The sequence below is a fragment of the Carassius carassius genome, chromosome 31 (genome assembly GCF_963082965.1).
Source record: "Carassius carassius chromosome 31, fCarCar2.1, whole genome shotgun sequence".
Taxonomy (NCBI): Eukaryota; Metazoa; Chordata; class Actinopteri; order Cypriniformes; family Cyprinidae; genus Carassius; species Carassius carassius.
The window spans coordinates 1,671,850-1,689,964 of NC_081785.1; the positions used below are offsets into that span (position 1 = coordinate 1,671,850).

At 34.3% G+C, this 18,115-nt stretch overlaps 2 protein-coding genes and 1 pseudogene across 3 annotated transcripts; 2 read left to right on the forward strand and 1 right to left on the reverse strand.

Annotated features, from left to right (window-relative positions):
- The first annotated feature begins 78 nt into the window (after positions 1-78).
- Positions 79-5,375, forward strand: LOC132111292 (dual specificity protein phosphatase 23-like). The gene is made up of 3 exons (XM_059518459.1): positions 79-840; positions 1,324-1,601; positions 5,104-5,375. Exons 2-3 carry the CDS (start codon positions 1,332-1,334, stop codon positions 5,290-5,292), a joined length of 459 nt encoding a protein of 152 aa, XP_059374442.1. The 5' UTR covers positions 79-840; positions 1,324-1,331; the 3' UTR covers positions 5,293-5,375.
- A 4,279-nt stretch (positions 5,376-9,654) lies between these two features.
- Positions 9,655-12,661, reverse strand: LOC132111881 (beta-taxilin-like; annotated as a pseudogene).
- Positions 12,662-14,771: 2,110 nt separating this feature from the next.
- Positions 14,772-18,074, forward strand: LOC132111291 (gap junction epsilon-1 protein). 2 transcript variants are annotated; one of them, XM_059518458.1, is made up of 3 exons: positions 14,772-15,287; positions 16,527-16,709; positions 17,369-18,074. In XM_059518458.1, exons 1-3 carry the CDS (start codon positions 15,255-15,257, stop codon positions 17,762-17,764), a joined length of 612 nt encoding a protein of 203 aa, XP_059374441.1. In that variant the 5' UTR covers positions 14,772-15,254; the 3' UTR covers positions 17,765-18,074. The 2 variants fall into 2 exon arrangements, with proteins under 2 accessions (XP_059374441.1, XP_059374440.1); XM_059518457.1 differs by lacking the exon at positions 14,772-15,287 and adding an exon at positions 15,320-15,870.
- The last annotated feature ends 41 nt before the right edge of the window (positions 18,075-18,115 follow it).

The window sequence follows — 18,115 nt, forward strand, 5'->3', positions numbered from 1 at the left end:
GCTTATTTACGCAAATTTTAATGCTAACTTTTTTTTTGTACATTTACACGTATTTATTGTGTTTTAGTGCACTGTATCACTGCTAATAAACCTTTTCTGATGCGATCGTCCTTGCAGTCCTGGTGGAAACAGCGTTAAACCACATAAATACACCGCAACTAGCAATTAGCAGCTATCAAAAAGCGATGTTGTCAGGTACTACTAGTCTAAAAGTAGATTCTCATGTTTTAACTCTTCGATATGATTTCTAATTCAATTACTTAAAAGTGTTCCTGCGTCATTTATAAGGTGTAACAGTATTTTCCAGACGGCAAAGTCTGTCACGTGGTAAGCGTTACTTAACTAGAGATGGGCTAACCGCAGTCGTTTATGATTAAAGTAAAACGTACTTTATTTGATAATTTTACAAAGAAAATATTGCATCGAAATTGTATCCATATATCAGCTGCAAGTAGTTTCAGTTTCTATGTTTAAAATGTTTAATTTTTAATTCAAAGGCTGTTTGCACTAAAGCAAAACTCTTGCTCAGATTTCCCCGTGTTTTAATGGAAAATTGCGGGTTTATGGCCTTTGTGCGCCCTCTACAGGTAAAGACTCCATGAAGCAGACTGCAGTGATTAGTTAGTAACGGGTGCCGCCCAATGGTAAAACTCGACAGCTGCTTCAGTTCCGCCTGAACAACATGTGCCTGTGTTCTAAAGATTGCATTTAATCTATAGCTAAAATAATAATATATAGATCATAATAATATATAGATCAGGGTGTGATTATCAGGGTCTTCAGAAAAGAACCATTTAGAGCTGATATGGATCACGCCGAGTAAACATTGGACTAAACAAGGTACAGAACAAACTGTGTTTGCAGTCAAAGTATTTGATTAATTTACCCCACAACCACAATGTAGAATGATACAATGTAGACCACAAACAAAATGTTATGATATAAAATACAATATGCAATCCAATATTGTTTGTGGTTGCACTATAATATAACAATTTTTAAGCATAATGATGGACTGTGAAATTAAATTATAAAATACAATGATATTTGAAGTTTAAATTTGCATTGTAAAATTGCACCATATAATACAATATTATTTAAGGTCATGCTTGTATTACATCTTTTGTTTTGTTTTTTACTTAAGAGACTCATTAGTATTATTTAAATGCTTTTTTTATTAATATTTTGATTTACTTTTTGTATTTTGGGTGGGGGTTAGTGAAAAAAATTGTAACTTTAAATTTAAAGTATATTTGAGTTTTTCCTTAATGTTGCAAAGATGCATTTGTTTAGAGGTAAAAAAAAAATTTTTTTATACAACAGAGAAAACTATGGCTTCGGCACAACCTTCAAACTTCTCCTGGGTGGATCCTGGTAAGGTTGCAGGCCTGGCAATGCCTCGAATGACGGCTCACTATCAGTATCTGCTGAACAACGGCATTAAACATCTGGTGACCCTGAGCGAGCGCAAACCTCCTTACCATGACACCTGTCCTGACCTGACCCTTCATCACATCAGGATTCACGACTTCTGCGCGCCAACGTTTGATCAGATCAACAGATTCCTGTCCATAGTGGAGGAGGCCAATGCTAGAGGACAGGTAAAACAGGCCATTTAATTATGCATATCTTTGTTTTTTCAAACATTAATTAAAGTTACATAATCGCAGCTAACAGTTTTGTTTTAATATGTTTTGCTAACTTTCCCATTAAATTATGAAAACGTTGAGGCCGAATGCTCTCCAGTATTTCTTTTACTTTTTCATTTTGTTTTTCTTGGTTATGCAACCATTAGGGGAACATTCTATTTGATCATTTTGCAGCTATCCCACATGGAAAAAAACTATATAAACATGTTTCAATATAGGTTTTGATATAGGTTTTTAATATATGTGAAATATATAAAATTGGCCGTTTTCCTATATTATATGTACATATATGTATATTTTTACCATACATATATGCACACATATATATGTACATATATGCACAGATATATATGTACACATATATGTACATATATATGTACACACATATATATATATATATATATATACACATATTAAATTAAAATTTTATTTAATTTTAATTTAATATATACACATATATTTACACATATGTGTACATATATGTACACATATATATGTGCATACATATACCTATATAGGTACATACATGCACGTATATATGCCCCTATATGTTCACCTATAATAGTACAATTAAAATCCTTAGCTGCTAGGCAACATAAATAAAAGTCCAAAATGTAGAAATGTACATTATTTATTTACTCAAGATCAATCAAATAGTACAAAACAAAAAATATGAGCTAGGCATCATGTATGACAGTCAAAAATGAGATATGAGCTACAAAATGACCAGATCCTGCCATTAGCTATATAGAAGACATATCTTTTATGTATAGGGCTTATATGTGGATATGAAGAAGCAATACAGGAGACCTATATTTCCTGTATATGCACATATATGCACCTCAATTTTGCCTATATGTGGCATATATATGCATATATACGGCATATATGCAGCATATTTGCGCATATATGCAGCATATATATTATCATATATGTGCATATATGCAGCATATATGTGCATATACACTGCATATAGGTTTCATATATGCACATATATCCACATATAGGTTCTTTCCATGTGGGATTATGGGAATGTTACTTTTGATTGTTCTTTAAACGTTCTAACATTTAAAACATGTTAGACAAATATCCAAATAAAACGTTTCAGGAAAAAAAATCCATGAACCATATAAATAATGGTTTTGTGTTCAAAAATGAACTATTTTTAAATAATGAGAGAGTACATCATATCTGTATTTTTACCTTACCTTAAGTCACTATGGCAAGTTGCAGTATTTTTCAGTCTTCAGGATGGATATCCTGGGAAATTGCATACTTTCATAATTCCTTCATGCTTGTTAATGTCATATCTGATTAGTTAATATAAAAAAATAATAATTAATTAATAAAAAAAAAGGTCAGGCAGATAGTATATGCAGTGAAAGTATGCGATCTTGAAGCGATTAAACCTCAAGCTGAAAGCAAAAAGTGAAAGCTACAGTTAACCGTAATAAAACACGAACCAACATAGTTTGCTTCACATTTTCTGTACACTGGCTTCGCAACACAATGTTTATGTAGGCAACCAAACGAATCTCTAAACCATTTACTACTTAGGTCTGTTTACAAACAGTTATAGTTTCCATCTTTGTCGGAAAATAATAGGGATCTTTCTAGTTGCAACATTTGTAACGTTATTCTAAAACAAAAAGTCAAAGCAACAACACCACTTACCTGCTCTTAAGACATATTTTCGTAGAGTTTTGATGTCTGTTATATTAGCACTGTTAAACTATCATCTGTAACCAGGGGCGATTCTAGGATTTTCATTTTAGGGGGGCTCAGCCCCCAATGAGGGAATGATGTAAATAAAAATAATAATAATTAGTTTATGCTCTAATGCTCATTATTAACTAGTTTCATTCATTCATCCAGTAACATGCATATGGCACAGTTTTATAATCACTGAGGTACCGAATGTGAGGTATTTAGGGGGGTTCAGGGGCATGCTCCCCCGAGAAAATTTTGATTTCTCTGATCTACATATGTGCATTTTAAGATGTTTTGAAGGCCAAAAAAATTGGATGACAATAGCTTTAAAACCATGTGCAGGCACCTGTTTTTTTCTCACCTCATCAGCATCACACTCTTTTTCTCTTGGTTTTTATCTTGCTCTGTCTTTTCCCTCGTAAAGCTGAGCTTTGACTGATATAGGCTTTTTATTTTTGTCTGTCAGTGAAGAAAGTAAACATAGGGTCAACTGATAGGTTGATTTATGAATCATTTTCTCAGACAAAGCTACCAGGAAAGCTAGGTAACTAAGTCCATCAACAATGAAATATAAATTATTTTATTTTTTAAGCTTTTTAGCCTTTGTAATCAACAATACGGTTGGTTATTCACCAAGTCACCCCGTGAAAATCTAATTTCAAATCATTTAACTAACCAGCTAAACGTGTATTAATGTAACTGTCTATTGGCAATATGATTAATCTGTTCTATATTTATTTCTATTTATTAAAAATAACAACATGAATTATCAATTTGCCACTTCTATAAATCAAGTACTTAAAAGAAAATCACAAATCCCTTCTACTCTTACTCTAATATATATGTACACTCCTCCTGATTCATTATTACTTAATACAAAACTATATTTATTCATATAAAACAAAAAAACTCCAAAATAATAATGATGTTCTCTCTCTGGGCCATCTAGTGCTTTCAGACAATGATGTGTGTCTTTAATCATTTATGTGCATGGCAGCATAATGTAATGCCAAAATACAAAATAATATGTTTTAAAGTTTAAAAAGTAAATAAATAAAATAAATCATGATCGTTTTCTAAAGTATGTTTTCATGGGTGTTAATCGCTTCATTTTTGTAGGAATAAAAAACAACTATCACACTATAGGGCTGAAGGTGAACGCAGCGAAACGTATTGATATTGGATGAGAAACCGAGCCGTCCCGTGTTGCTCCCAATGCTCCAGTAACATTACATTATGTAAACTGCAATGCATTTATGACAAAGAACTGCACCGATGCAGATGTAATATCATAGCAATCTATCAATAAATGCACTCACGACACACCTTGTAATCTCTGATGTTCGCTCTGCTCGGCGCCACTGAAGATTGAAAAATGCGCTAACTCCAAGCAGACTCAGATAGGGGGATGAGCCGAAACTTGACGCAGCTTGCCGCCGTTTCAAATGAGTTTTTTTTAAAGGGGACTGAAGCGATCAAAAATGTATTAATCAAATATTTTTTTAGGGGGGCTGGGCAGAAGCTGAAGCCCCCCTAAAAAGGGCCCAGTGACGCCCCTGTCTGTAACTATATGTTTACAAAGACATTAGATTCATCCGCGCTGAATAGCGGAGCCGAAGCACGACTTGCGTAAAACAATGTTCTTCCGCAAGTAAAACGTACTTTATGCTTTAACCGCTGGAGGATGTCACATTATAGTGTAACTCTTTAAGCACGTCTTTGTTGAAGTGTTTGTCTTCGGCAGGCTGTTGCGGTGCACTGTTTGCTTGGTTTTGGGCGAACAGGGACGATGCTCGCCTGTTACCTGGTGAAGAGCAGGAAAATCACCGGAATCGATGCGATTAATGAGATAAGAAGCATACGCCGAGGGTCCATTGAAACCAGAGAGCAGGAACAAATGGTGGTGCAGTTTTATCAACAAAATAAGGTGTAAAATAAGAAGCATTTGTTTTTATGATGCAGATGTTTATGACTAATGTTACATCAAACAATAAAGAATAATTTATTTCCAGTGTATGTATTTATTTAACAGTTTCCTATCATCTAAATATCTCTGGTAAAGTCACTACAACATCACTCTGTTTCCACCATTTATACATTTCAACAGTGTATTATTGACACTGTGTGAAAAATAGTGAATTCATCATTTATAGTTGAGACTAACCTAGATGAGCTTTTGTTGTATTCTGTAGATCCACATTTGACTCCATCTGCAGTTCCATATATCAATGTTAGAGAAATTGATCAAGTCTGAGATAATATTAAACAGTAATTGATTATGAAATATCATACAGAAACTTTCAAACTGTCTTCTTGTGTAAAGGGGCCATCCTTTTGCTGGTAAGCTGTTTCAGTCTTTTCACACTAAATGATTTATATATGTGCCGTCGTTCACTCTCCTCTATGCTGTGCTGCACTTTCTGTTTCAGCAGGTCAGTAGTCTTGCCTTTTGTTCTTGTAGGGCCCTTTCTGCTGAGGGTTCGCACTTAGAAGTTGCAAGGCTGAGCTAATTTGCAATGTCTGCACGGATGATTGGAAGACAACTGTTTTTTCTTTGCCATTGGCTGTGGTCTTTGAGGCGGTGATGCATTGCTCTTTTTTTGATACCAATGATGTGCTTGAGACAAAATTTGGGTCTCCACAGCTTGGTGAAATGTACTAAATAAAAAACTGCTGGCTTGAGGTAAGTATGGGACATCCATTCGTTTCGGCTGTTATAGAGTTACGGACTGGGTGGTTGTCGGGACCTTCCAGAGTCCATTTCTGTGTCCAATGCTGGATAAACTGGAATGCATTGGGCTTGCAAGGCTGTTCTATTTTGCTCAGATCTCGCTGCTTCTTTAAGTACCTTGGTCTGTCCACTAGAGGACGTCCTTTCTCTTGTTTCATGTGTGATTGTGTGCTGATTTCTAAAGGTTTCTGATGGTCTTGATGGACCAGAAATAGATGGTTCTGCACTGCCATGAAGATCAGAGGCTCTGGACTTCTGCTTGGACTGTCCACCTTTATCGTGATCTAAGAAATGTAAAACAAGCACTTATAATCTATGATCAAAGCCATAGTTTTATATATTGGCTATACAAATATACAATTTTCACTGATAAATTGCTAGTAAATTTCACAATAAATTACAAAAACAAAAATAGCACTAAAATAAATGTGAAATTTTGATTTAGAAAACTGAAACAGTATTTTCTTAAAGAAACACTGGTTATATTACAACAATGAATTTGATAAATATATATAGTCTAAGTCAAATGACCTCTTGAAAGTCTTCCGGAAGTGATGTTTTATTACACTTGGCAATCCTCTCAACAATGTTTACAGCTTCTTTTGTCTTCCTTTGTGACTGTGACCATCTGGAGACTCTGGAATAACCGTTACAACATTAATGTCTGCCATATCCAGCAAATGATATATGATAGAATCACATATACAGATACCAATAACTTATGTAGAATAACTAAAGAGAACCTTCATTTCAAATTAGATTAAGAATCACTCATAAATATGTTATAGTTCCAATGCAAGCAATTACCAGTGATAGATCAGAAAGATGAATGTTGGTAGAGTCATTGCCATCTGTAGGTTTTTCCATGAAGGAATGTAATACGCCGAAGCAGGAAGGAGCACCAAACCAAATGAGAACAGAGTATGGGACATAACGGAGGCAAAATTCCTGTTGTTTGATCCAAAGACTTTGATAACTGTTTCGAAAAAAGGAAATACATCAAGAAAAAACATTCTTGTAGCTCAGACAGTAGTGCATATTGCTGGCAACTCCAAGACCATTAATTTGGTTCCCATAAAAATGCATGAACTGATAAAATGTATAACTTGCATGCAGTACAAGTTGCATTGGATAAAAGTGTCTGGCAAATGCATGAATGCAATATAAAACAATTTTGCAATCAAAAAAAGTATTTTCTTTTCAAATGACCTGCTGATTAAGAGTTCTGGTCTGATGTTAATTTATGTACTAAACAAGTAACAGCTTTAGTAAGGCGCAAGGGCGTAACTTTGGGTCTACCATTGGGGGGGTTAAACTCGCGGCATATTTATTTATTTATTAATTTATTGTATTATTTCTTGTGTAAAAGGTAACATGCTAATTTGCATAATTTAATTATGCAATCCCCCCCAAAACGGGTGACTGTATTGGAGCAAACAGCAGTTACAATTCAGTGACATTGGTTCTACACAGTCCCTGGCACCCTCTGGCTTTACCTCATAGGACACTGGCAAACGAACATCTAGCCAGCCAACTCCAGTCAACAAAACAAATCATCAGCTAACTCAGTGTTTCTCAAACTTTTCTGCCATTCCCCACTTCAGAGGTAGGAAAGGGTTTCGAGCCCCACCTGTCCCCAATCACCCCAACAAAATGTTAATAAACTAGGCTTTAAGTTTAACTGTTAAAATGTATTTTATTAACATCACATTTTAAAAACTTAACATCAAATAACAGCATTAAAAATTTTCAAATAAAGAAAATGAAAGTGCAATTATATTATCACTTTGCATGAAATAAGACTCAAAATTAGATTAAAAAATAATAATAATTGTGTTTGCATTTAGCCTCTGATAACATCAATACAAGTGTGGACTAACATTAACCTAGTTGTGCTTTGATTCATTTTGACACTTTGCAAAATCCATGCAAAAAGAACAACAAAAAAACAAACAAACAAACAAAAATAAAAATAATCTCAAATTGAACCAGAGGTGGTAAATTCCTAATAATGTACGTATTTTTTTAGGTATTTAAGATAGATACCTAAAATACGTTGCGCATACAGCTCAAGTAATGCGATCGTTATAAAGGTGTTTGAACAACAAAACACATCCACTTGCACATATTTGACAATCGGAATATCAGATATATCCTGCTATAGCTAACACATTTGTGAAATTTTGAATAAAAAAGGAAATAAAAGCAGATCATCAGTCATTCAGCGCTATTGTGGCTACGGTGTGACAAGCAATGAATGGCGCGTCTCCATGGGAACCATAAAGCGATACTACGATCAATAACGGTAGCCTTGAAATACTTTTAAACTTACGTGTGAAGAGGTTAAGTAACGTCAAGGCTTACATTTAAATGTGTCTTTGTTTTGAGTGTATGGTCAATAAATAACGGAATTAAAAAGATGGGCACAAAACCTGTTTGTCATGTTTCTATTCCCCACACTTTGAGAAACGCTGAGCTAACTTAACAGCTAACTTAAGGGTACCTCCGTTTGGTCAGGATTTTTCGTTTTTCTTTTTTTTTTCTTTTTTCTTTTTTTTTGGCTGGTGTCGACAAACAATGAAAAATCGTTGTCTGGCTGCCTTTCAGTGTCCTTTTCATCTTTCCGTCAGCTTTCTCCAACCATTCATCCCATCGACTGCGCAAAATAGTGAACAAACTTGGTACAGAAAGCGGGTTGGGTAATACCAGAGACTTTGGTAATACCAAATCTGTGCGGTGGGCGGGGGGTACATTACAGATTATTTAAAATATGATACTATCTTTCTTGCTGGCAAATGAAATTAATAAAGAAAATGAACAAAAGTATTCATTCTGAATATTTCATATCTATTTTAATCTGAATGATGTGATTATATTGGGGGGGTTATATTAGCTGGATCTGATTTTTGGGGGGGTCATGACCCCCGTAACCCCCGTGCAAATTACGCGCATGGTAAGGCGTCTTTATAATAAAGTGAAAAATAATGCATATCCCAGAAACTCCAAGGCCAAAATATTAACACAATAAAACATTATTTTCTCCCAAAGCTGTAAACAAAAATGTTACGTCAAACTCAATTCTGGAATGCATTTATGTCATGATAGTAGCCTAAATGCCACTCGTTTTTTTGATGCACTTTGAATATAACATGCTTATACATGAATGGTTAATTTTTATACATTTGCTTTGGCCCTAATACTTTGTTACCAGTTTTTGTAACATAATCTGTACTTCACATGAGTTTCTTAATATAGTCACTTATGTCCACAGGTTCTCATCTGCCAATGTGAAGGACAGTCTCACAAAAATATGAATGAAATTATATGGAAATAAACGGTTGGCTTTAGCTTCAGTAATTATATCAAAAATAAAGAGCCGATAAATGATTACGTACAGTATCTATACTTTCCAACAGTTGCAGTAAAGTAAATGTATGAACCGTGCAATAATTGTTTTTTGTCTAACCTCACACCATGTATAATGACATGCATCTTAAAATACAGTAACACCACATGAATGAATGATGTCAAAGCACAAAACAAGCATTATGGATCTACTTTATTTGTGAATGTGACAAAATGTCATTGAGATTAGTCTGTCTAATCCACCGCCTGCATGTCTTTGTCTCTGAGCTCTTGATGTTCTTCAAACAGTGTGTCTGTGACCGTCTCTTTTGTGAAGTTGAACTCCGTGTTGACCTGTTGCTCAACCTGAGCGTCGTCTGCGGTCTCAACGCAGCTGTTCGAGTCCTCGCAGGCCTCTGGAGACATGTGGCGGTGGATGGTGAACGCTGTGGCAAGCTCCTGTATCTGAGCATTCTCTGCTTTCAGGATGGTGAGCTCTTTGGTCAGCAGTGTCGCATCTGCGGGAGACTGACAGCTCAGTTCAATGGGGGCATTTGGATCTTAAATGACTGCTTCTGTTGAGATTGTTACTTCCTGTTAGGTTCTTCTGTAGTTTCCTCAGTATTAATAGCCTCAGTAGCAACTGAGTTTTGGGCTCTAGGCTGTTGGGACCCGTGGAGCTTCTCATACAGGGTTTTCCTCTCATCCTGAAGCGCTCTACACAGATTCTCCTGTTTCTGGGTCTTCAGGGCGATAAGTTCAAACTCCTTCTCCTTCAGCGCTTTCTAGATGAGAACATCTTGATCATATTAATCTGTATCTACTATAAAGACTCAGCAATACTATCTGGGTGAAGATTCATTTTCTTGATGCTCACTGTACAACTAGTTAACAAGTTAATTCTTAAAAATTAAGGTTCCTTGTTTGTGTCTTTGGTTCCATGAAGAACCTTTAATATCCATGGAACATTTCCGTTGCACAAAAGGTTTTTTTTTTTTACAGTGGAAAAGTTTCTTTAGATTAATAAATGGTTAAAAAAGGGTTCTTTTAAGAACTAAAAGGTTATTTGGAGTACCTGATAGTTCACTATATTCTACAATATTGATATATGGGATATGAACTGAGCAACTTACATCTGCAACCATATCAATGAGAGCTTTATTACAGCCATCAAAACGGGATTTCCAGGCCGTTCCCTCCTTCTCCAACTTTTTCATCTTCTTTGCCATCTGAAAGACAAACCAACATCTCAACATGTACAGCAGACATACAGCAGTCTGCTTAGTGATGTTTTTATTTGTTTGTTTTTATTATTTCTTATGTACTATCATATGTTGTATTAATATATTGAATTGTCTTTTATTTTATGACTGTTTATAGGTTTAATTCAATTTTAATTCAGTTATAGTTTAGTTTTAGTTGTATACATTTCCATTTAGTAATTTTAGTGCTTCAGCTTAAACTTAAGCAACATTGCTAATTTGTGTTTAGTTTTAAGTTTTTCACCTAAACCATTTTAGATTTATTTCAGTTTGTTTATTTAAATTAACAGAATTCAGATTTTTTTTTTTTCAAATGACAGAAAGGGTTTGATTTCTTTCTTTATTTGGGTTTCATTTATTTTTATTTCAGTTTTATTTTTAGTTTAGTTTCAGTTTTAGTTTTCCAGTTAGTAATTTTAATGCTTCATCTTAAACTTCAGTTTAAACTTAAAAGTTGCCAAAGCAGCATTTCTAATTTTCTATTAGTTTAGGATTTTCAGCAAATTTGTTTTCAGATTTATTTCAGTTAACAACATTTTTTTCAATAGTTTTAGTCTTAGTAATCAATAATAACCCTGACTAAACATGCTAGAAATTAACCCTTTAATAGCCAAAAACATTGATGCATTTAATGTGAGATTGTAAACAAGTTATGACATTGGACTTAACATCAACATTTATGAATAGTATGTGCAAAAGCTTTAATAATATGATTATGCTGGAGGAAAGTATCAAAAGATTTGAAGAGAATATTAAAATATTTCAAAGACACACACCTTGTCCATGTCCTGTTTGAAGCTGGCGTACACATTGTGGCTCTTAGACATCGTTTCTTGGAATTCGTCAAACTTCTCAGAATATACAGCAAGCTAAAAGAAAAGAAATCTGTTCATTTCTGAACATACATGATTTAAGAAAACAATAGAGATTATCTGGTGTAAATTTACCTGAGCCTTCATGTCAGTCTCTTGTTCTTTCAGAAGTTTAACCTTTATTTTGGCCTCTGCAGTCTGCTTCAGTAACTGGAGAATAAATATAGATCAGAAGTAAGTAAACAGTCCTAGAAAACAACAGTACACTTAGTTCAAAAGTGGCATTAATGCATTGTTTAGATTTTACTGGACTCACACTAGCAGAAAGATAATTTGTGCAATAAAACTATATTTTATTAAATGAAATCTTTAGATGTTTCACTAACATGTTCCTTCTCCAGCTTGTGTCTCTCCTCAGCTTCTTTGAGCATCATGTTGGCCTGTGTGAGTTTTGTCTCCAATAATGTCTGCTGCAGGTCTCTGTGCTTGAACACTTTTTCAAGATTCTGCACGAAGCCAAAAAACACAGCCTCTGAGTACTTAAATGTAATTATTTATGAGTACATTTAGTCCACTCAAAAATAAAACATGCTGAAGATTTACTCACCCTCAGACTATGAGTTTGTTTCTTCATCAGATTTGGAGAAATGTAGCATTGCATCCCTTGCTCATCAACAGATGCTCTGCAGTGAATGGGTGCCGTCAGAATGAGAGTCCAAACAGCTGATAAAAACATCACAATAATCCACAACACTCCATTCTATCAGTTGTAAAGCCAAAAGCTGCATTCTGACGGCACCCATTCACTGCAGAGCATCCATTGGTGAGCAGGTGATGCAATGTTACATTTCTTCAAATCTGTTGTTATGAAGAAACAAACTATGCATTTGTACACACTTCACATAGAGTAACAAATAGGGTTAAATATCTTTCATGCGACTCACCGAGGCCTTTAAGCATCTTCTTCTCCATTTTCTGTTCTTTGTTCTTGTCTGGGACGGCCTCTTCTTCAACATCCTCAGCCTCACCTGGCTGTTCACTCACCTGATATGTGCTGATGATATCCTCCAGCTGCTGACTCAGATCCTCGGTGAGGTCATGGGTCACTTCAGCCTTGGTGTCACTGTTTACAGACGGGGAACAACTCTCCATTCTGATCAAATCTGCTTCAGAGAAAGGACAAAAATGTTTGGCATGATCCCAGTTAATAAAAATATGTTTTAAGAGTGTTTTTAACATTCCGTTAAGTTATGAAAACATTATTTCTAAATGTTCTCTGAATAATCTAAACAAAGTTCTGTTCTTTGTTTTTTTCTTCTTTTTTTTGTGAGTTATGCAAATGTTAACGAACATTCCATTTTATAAATTTGGAAAGATTATGAGAATGTTACTTTTGAATGTGAATCTGAACATTCTGAAACAAGTAATAGCATGAATGGTTCTTTGTGGAACCAAAAATGGCATCGCTGTGAAGAACCATTTAAGCACCTTTGTTTTTAAGAGTGTACCCAAATATATTGTGAAGTAGAATTTCAATGATTGTATCATTGTAAATAATTTAAAACTACTTTAAACTAAAGCTTTAAAGGAATCTTTAAAAGTTCTTAGAATCACTTGACAAATCACCCATACGTTATATGTTTAAAAGTGCACACAGTCAGATCAGATCAAGATGTGTAATGACTGCTTTACAGTAAATGTATTTGCTCTTAATTATTGTACAAAGCTGTTTGGGGTTGTTTATCCTCTGTCTCTTTGTTTGACCTGTTCATCTGGTTATATTTAGCCGCTCTGTCCGGGCTGATAACTCCCCCTTTCACAAGAACAGCACAAGGCACCTGTTCATGGCCTGGAGTCTATTTCAATAGACTCTTAATATGGTCAACTTGTCTGTTTATTCCCCAGCATGTCAGCATTCATGAGTGTTTACAAGACGTTGTGAAACTGCATTGCACATTTAATAAAAATAATAATAATTTAAAAAATGCTAAATCAATTTTTTTTCTGTCTTCCAGTTGAGCTACACTGAACCTTCATGAATTTGAATGTGTTTCCATTTGCTCTTGCACTGATATTTACAAGGATTCATCAGACACACAAGACTTTAACACAGAAACTGAGCCTAAGCACATGTGCTGTTACACTGAAACAAGCTTTTCAACACATTGATATATATTTACCTATGACAATCAAAAATGCATTCAAACCACTTCACATAAAAAAAAAATATATATATATGAATACAGTGAAACATTAACATTTTTAAGCAAAGTTTAGGAGGAGGCGTGAGGAAACACTTACCAGACGGAGGAGTGAGTGAGAGGAGCAGAAGCTCTCAGAGCGGCTGACCGGACAGACACAGCAGACCTCAGAATAATCAGGAGGGACGAGATTCAAGTCATGTTCTGCAGATTGAGAATATCTGCATGAATTCTGTCAAACACTGTTTGATTGTTGTGAAATCTGTAGATATGAAAAAGCAAAATAAAAAATGTAAATGTTTCAAAACAAGCTAGAGCATTTTAGAATGTGAATATTATAATAGGAAATTGTAAATCTCATCAAATGTCAAGAACTCCAGGTCTATTGTGGGTATTATTTTTATTTTATTTATTTTTTATTTTTTTGCATTGTGAGATTAGTAGTAATTGTATAAAATGTGTTTTTCAGCATTTACAGATGTTTTGTATTTTCCCCCGTTTTAACAACAACTACAGTAATATATATTTAATTATAACTTAAAATTTATGCTGATCGTAAATTAGATTATAATATGCAATTGCGAATCTCATGAAATGTCAAGATCATGTCATATTTCAATTCATTATATATATATATATATATGACCCTGGACAACAAACTGGTCATATGTGAACATTTTTCAAAATTGAGATTTCTGAAGTGAGATTGTCTGAAAGCTGACTGGTTTCCACTGATGTATGGTTTGTTGTGATCGGACAATATTTATATATAACTATTTGAAAATCTGTAATCTGAGGGTGCAAAAAAATCTAAATATTAAGAAAATCACGTTTAAATCACGTTTGAATTCTTAGCAATGCATTTTACTAATCAAAAATTAAAGTTTTATATATTTACGGTAAGAAATCTACCTAATGTTTACATAATGTTTATTGATTGATTGATTGATTGATTTTTTTGTGTTGTGGGATTTGTTGCATGACAACTAAGCATATTTTCTTACCATTTTCCATTATTGTCATGTTATAAAAACATATAATAATATTATAAAAATTGTATAAAAAGAATCAGGCAGCATGGTTTGGTATTATACTTTCAGTTGATGCTGATAAAAAAAAAACTATTTTGCAGTAACGTGCTTAATTATGATGAAATAATGTAACATTTTAAAGTAAAGTAACAATTAAATTCCAAATAATTTGGAAAGTATGCATGCACAGTTAGCAAAAAAACTCCAACATCTCCTTAAAAACTTGTTCATTATACAGTTCACTGCAGCTCTAACCAATGCTCTGAGCAGCACAGATATTCTGACCAAGCCTACATTAATCTCTGTGTGAAAAGGCTCTATCGACAGAGATCGGCTCTCAGAGCAGCAGGTTTCAGGATCGCACAGTTTGACCCTCAGTTTGCATGGAATTGCACTGGATCGAGTATGAAAGCCACTTGGGAAATGCTGATCTTCCATTAGTGATTTCATCAAATTTGACCACGCAGAGACAGACCATTGCTTCCCATGAGGTCTTGCTTTATGCCTGATTAAATGAGGACAAACTGTCCACTTGGGCTCAGGCTGGTAAGTTTACAAAATAGAATTAAATTCAATATATATTTATTTTTTGTTTATTTATTGCATTTCCACTGAACTTGAAAATGCTACATGCAAAAATAACTGTATTTATACATGCATGTTTGTACATGCATGCAACTTCAGAAGATTCATAAATGATAGGCCTATTTTAAAAACATTCACAAGCTTGTTTTGAAAACATTAGCTGCTGCATTTGTTTATTCCTATGTTTATGTTGTTTCTTTCGTTTCACTTTAAGCCTTACGTTTGTTGTTTAGTTCCCCCTTTATGCCTCAAATGCCATCAATGATTTTTTTCTGCTGATGTAGTTGAATGGGGATAATGTGTGAACCACATGTCCAGTCCTTTTGTTTTTTCCTTTTTGTTGTCTCTCTGTACATCGTGGGTAAATGGAGGAAGGTAGAGCAGGTGAAAGGGAAATATGCAGCACAGGTCAACAGGAGCAGCTGCGTTAGAGCAGAAGGCAACAGGTCTGAAATGAAGGCCAGGCCTTACAGAGTAATCCAACTTAAAGAAAAAAGAAATTACCATGTCCTTAAACTACATCAAGAACTTCTATGAGGGATGTGTAAGTAAGACAAGTGTGTGTCCGTTTCGTTTTTATTTGATTGATTTTTTCAGAAGGTTTCATTATTTTTGTGGCAAAATCAAGAATCACATTATTAGGTTTTCTGCATTTTAATATATTTTGTTTTAATGGGTACTTCAGTCTAGTGACAAACTTGTCAACAGATATTTTTATAACGTTTTAGTGAACATCTGATTTCACCAGTTAGGTTTGATGGTGGTCATAAAGCAACTGTACTATGTAGTTTTGTGCATTTCGGTGTATTTTTGTATTTAAACGCTAGTAACGCCTGCTGGTCAAAACTCTGTAAATGCAATAAACATAAATAAAAACTACTTTTACAAACTCATTGTAAAGATTTTATTGAAAGTATAATCTATTAAATGCAACTGGTATATTTAAAATATGTGTATGTGTGGATAATCAGAGACTGCTCTTCCTTTTTATTATGTCATTAAAAATGTACACAAACAAATGCATTAAATCGACCCCAGATCAGGTAATATATATATATATTAATATTCGCTTTATGATTCTTTGAAACTGATATTTTGAGGATTAAAAAAGTATGCGGTTGCTTTAAATAATATTGTTTTATGTATGTTCTGACGTACCTATGTTGTTTTATCTTGTTTGATTCATATTCTTTATTCTAGCTTCGGCCTCCGACTGTGATTGGTCAGTTCCACACCCTGTTTTTCGGCTCCGTGCGCATGTTCTTCCTGGGCGTTCTGGGATTTGCTGTTTACGGAAATGAGGCCCTTCATTTCAGCTGTGACCCCGACAGGAGGGAGCTCAACCTCTTCTGTTACAATCAGTTCAGACCTGTAACACCGCAGGTAAAGTTGTAAAAACATCTTAAGTTAAGTAATACAAATGGAAAGCGTTAACTGAGTGTCAGATTTTACAAGTTTTTCATAAGAACTAAAGATTCGAGTAAAAAAAAAAGATAGAATGGTGTTCTTAAAACAGGATTTTACATAAATGTCAGAATGGGGCTAGTTGTCACATACAGTTTATATGTTGTAATTTCATAATTCATATTTTCTATTGGCCTCAATTATTTGTACAATCTTATTATTGTTTTATTTTAAACTAAATTTTGAAAAACAATTAAATACCTAAAAAAAAAAGAAGTATGGGTTAACATATACTTGGCCACTGGTCACTTTCACTTTTTCACTTCTAAAATTTTTATGGAAATCATGACACATTTAACCCTCTCAAGGCAGGCGTTGCTGATTTGCAACAGTTAAAAACTAAAAACCTTATTACTCCAGATACATATTTTATGTATCTGGAGTACTAAAAACTTTACTAACGGTTACTAAAGTTACTAAGTTACTAAAACTTAATTTGAGCCTGAGAGGGTTAAAAGTTTAAGTTAAGATTTGAAAAATAACAATTTTAAAAGAATCTATTTATTTGTTATTGCTGTTTACAAAAATAGCCCTTCCTTACGAAATATTAATAGAAGAAAGCTTTTTTGTTTTGGCAGGTATTTTGGGCCCTGCAGCTAGTGACGGTTCTTGTTCCAGGGGCCGTATTCCATCTGTATGCGGCATATAAAAACATAGATCAAGAGGATATTCTGGAACGACCAACATACACAGTGTTCTACATCATTTCTGTTCTGCTACGGATCGTCCTGGAGGTGGCTGCATTCTGGCTCCAGAGCCGTCTCTTTGGATTCCTGGTTCATTCGCTGTACTTCTGTGATGCCAGTTCACTGGACAAGACATTCAACTTCACCAAGTGTATGGTACCTGAGCACTTTGAAAAGACCATCTTCCTCAGTGCAATGTACATTTTCACCATTATCACCATGATTTTGTGTATGGCTGAGATTTTTGAAATCCTCTGCAGAAGGCTGGGCTATTTAACACATCAATGACCAGCTTAAAAATAGCACACAAAAGAATGCAAATGTAAAGAAATGTGTACATTTTTCATATAATCAAACTGCATGATCGCATGCCTTCCATCCAGGAGTTTTTACTATATTTTACTTTACTGTGAATGAAACACTGTGAGAGGCAAAAATAAGTGTTTGTAAATATTTTGCACAATAATAATCTACTTTTCATTTGACTTATTCTCTAAAATAATCAATGACTTGCCTTGTAATGCTTTTTTAATGAAACATTACTGTCTTGTGTATTACTGTAGATGTATGTTTCATTACAAATATTAAATATCCAATTAAAATTATGCTTATTATAGAATTTCTTATTAGAAACATATA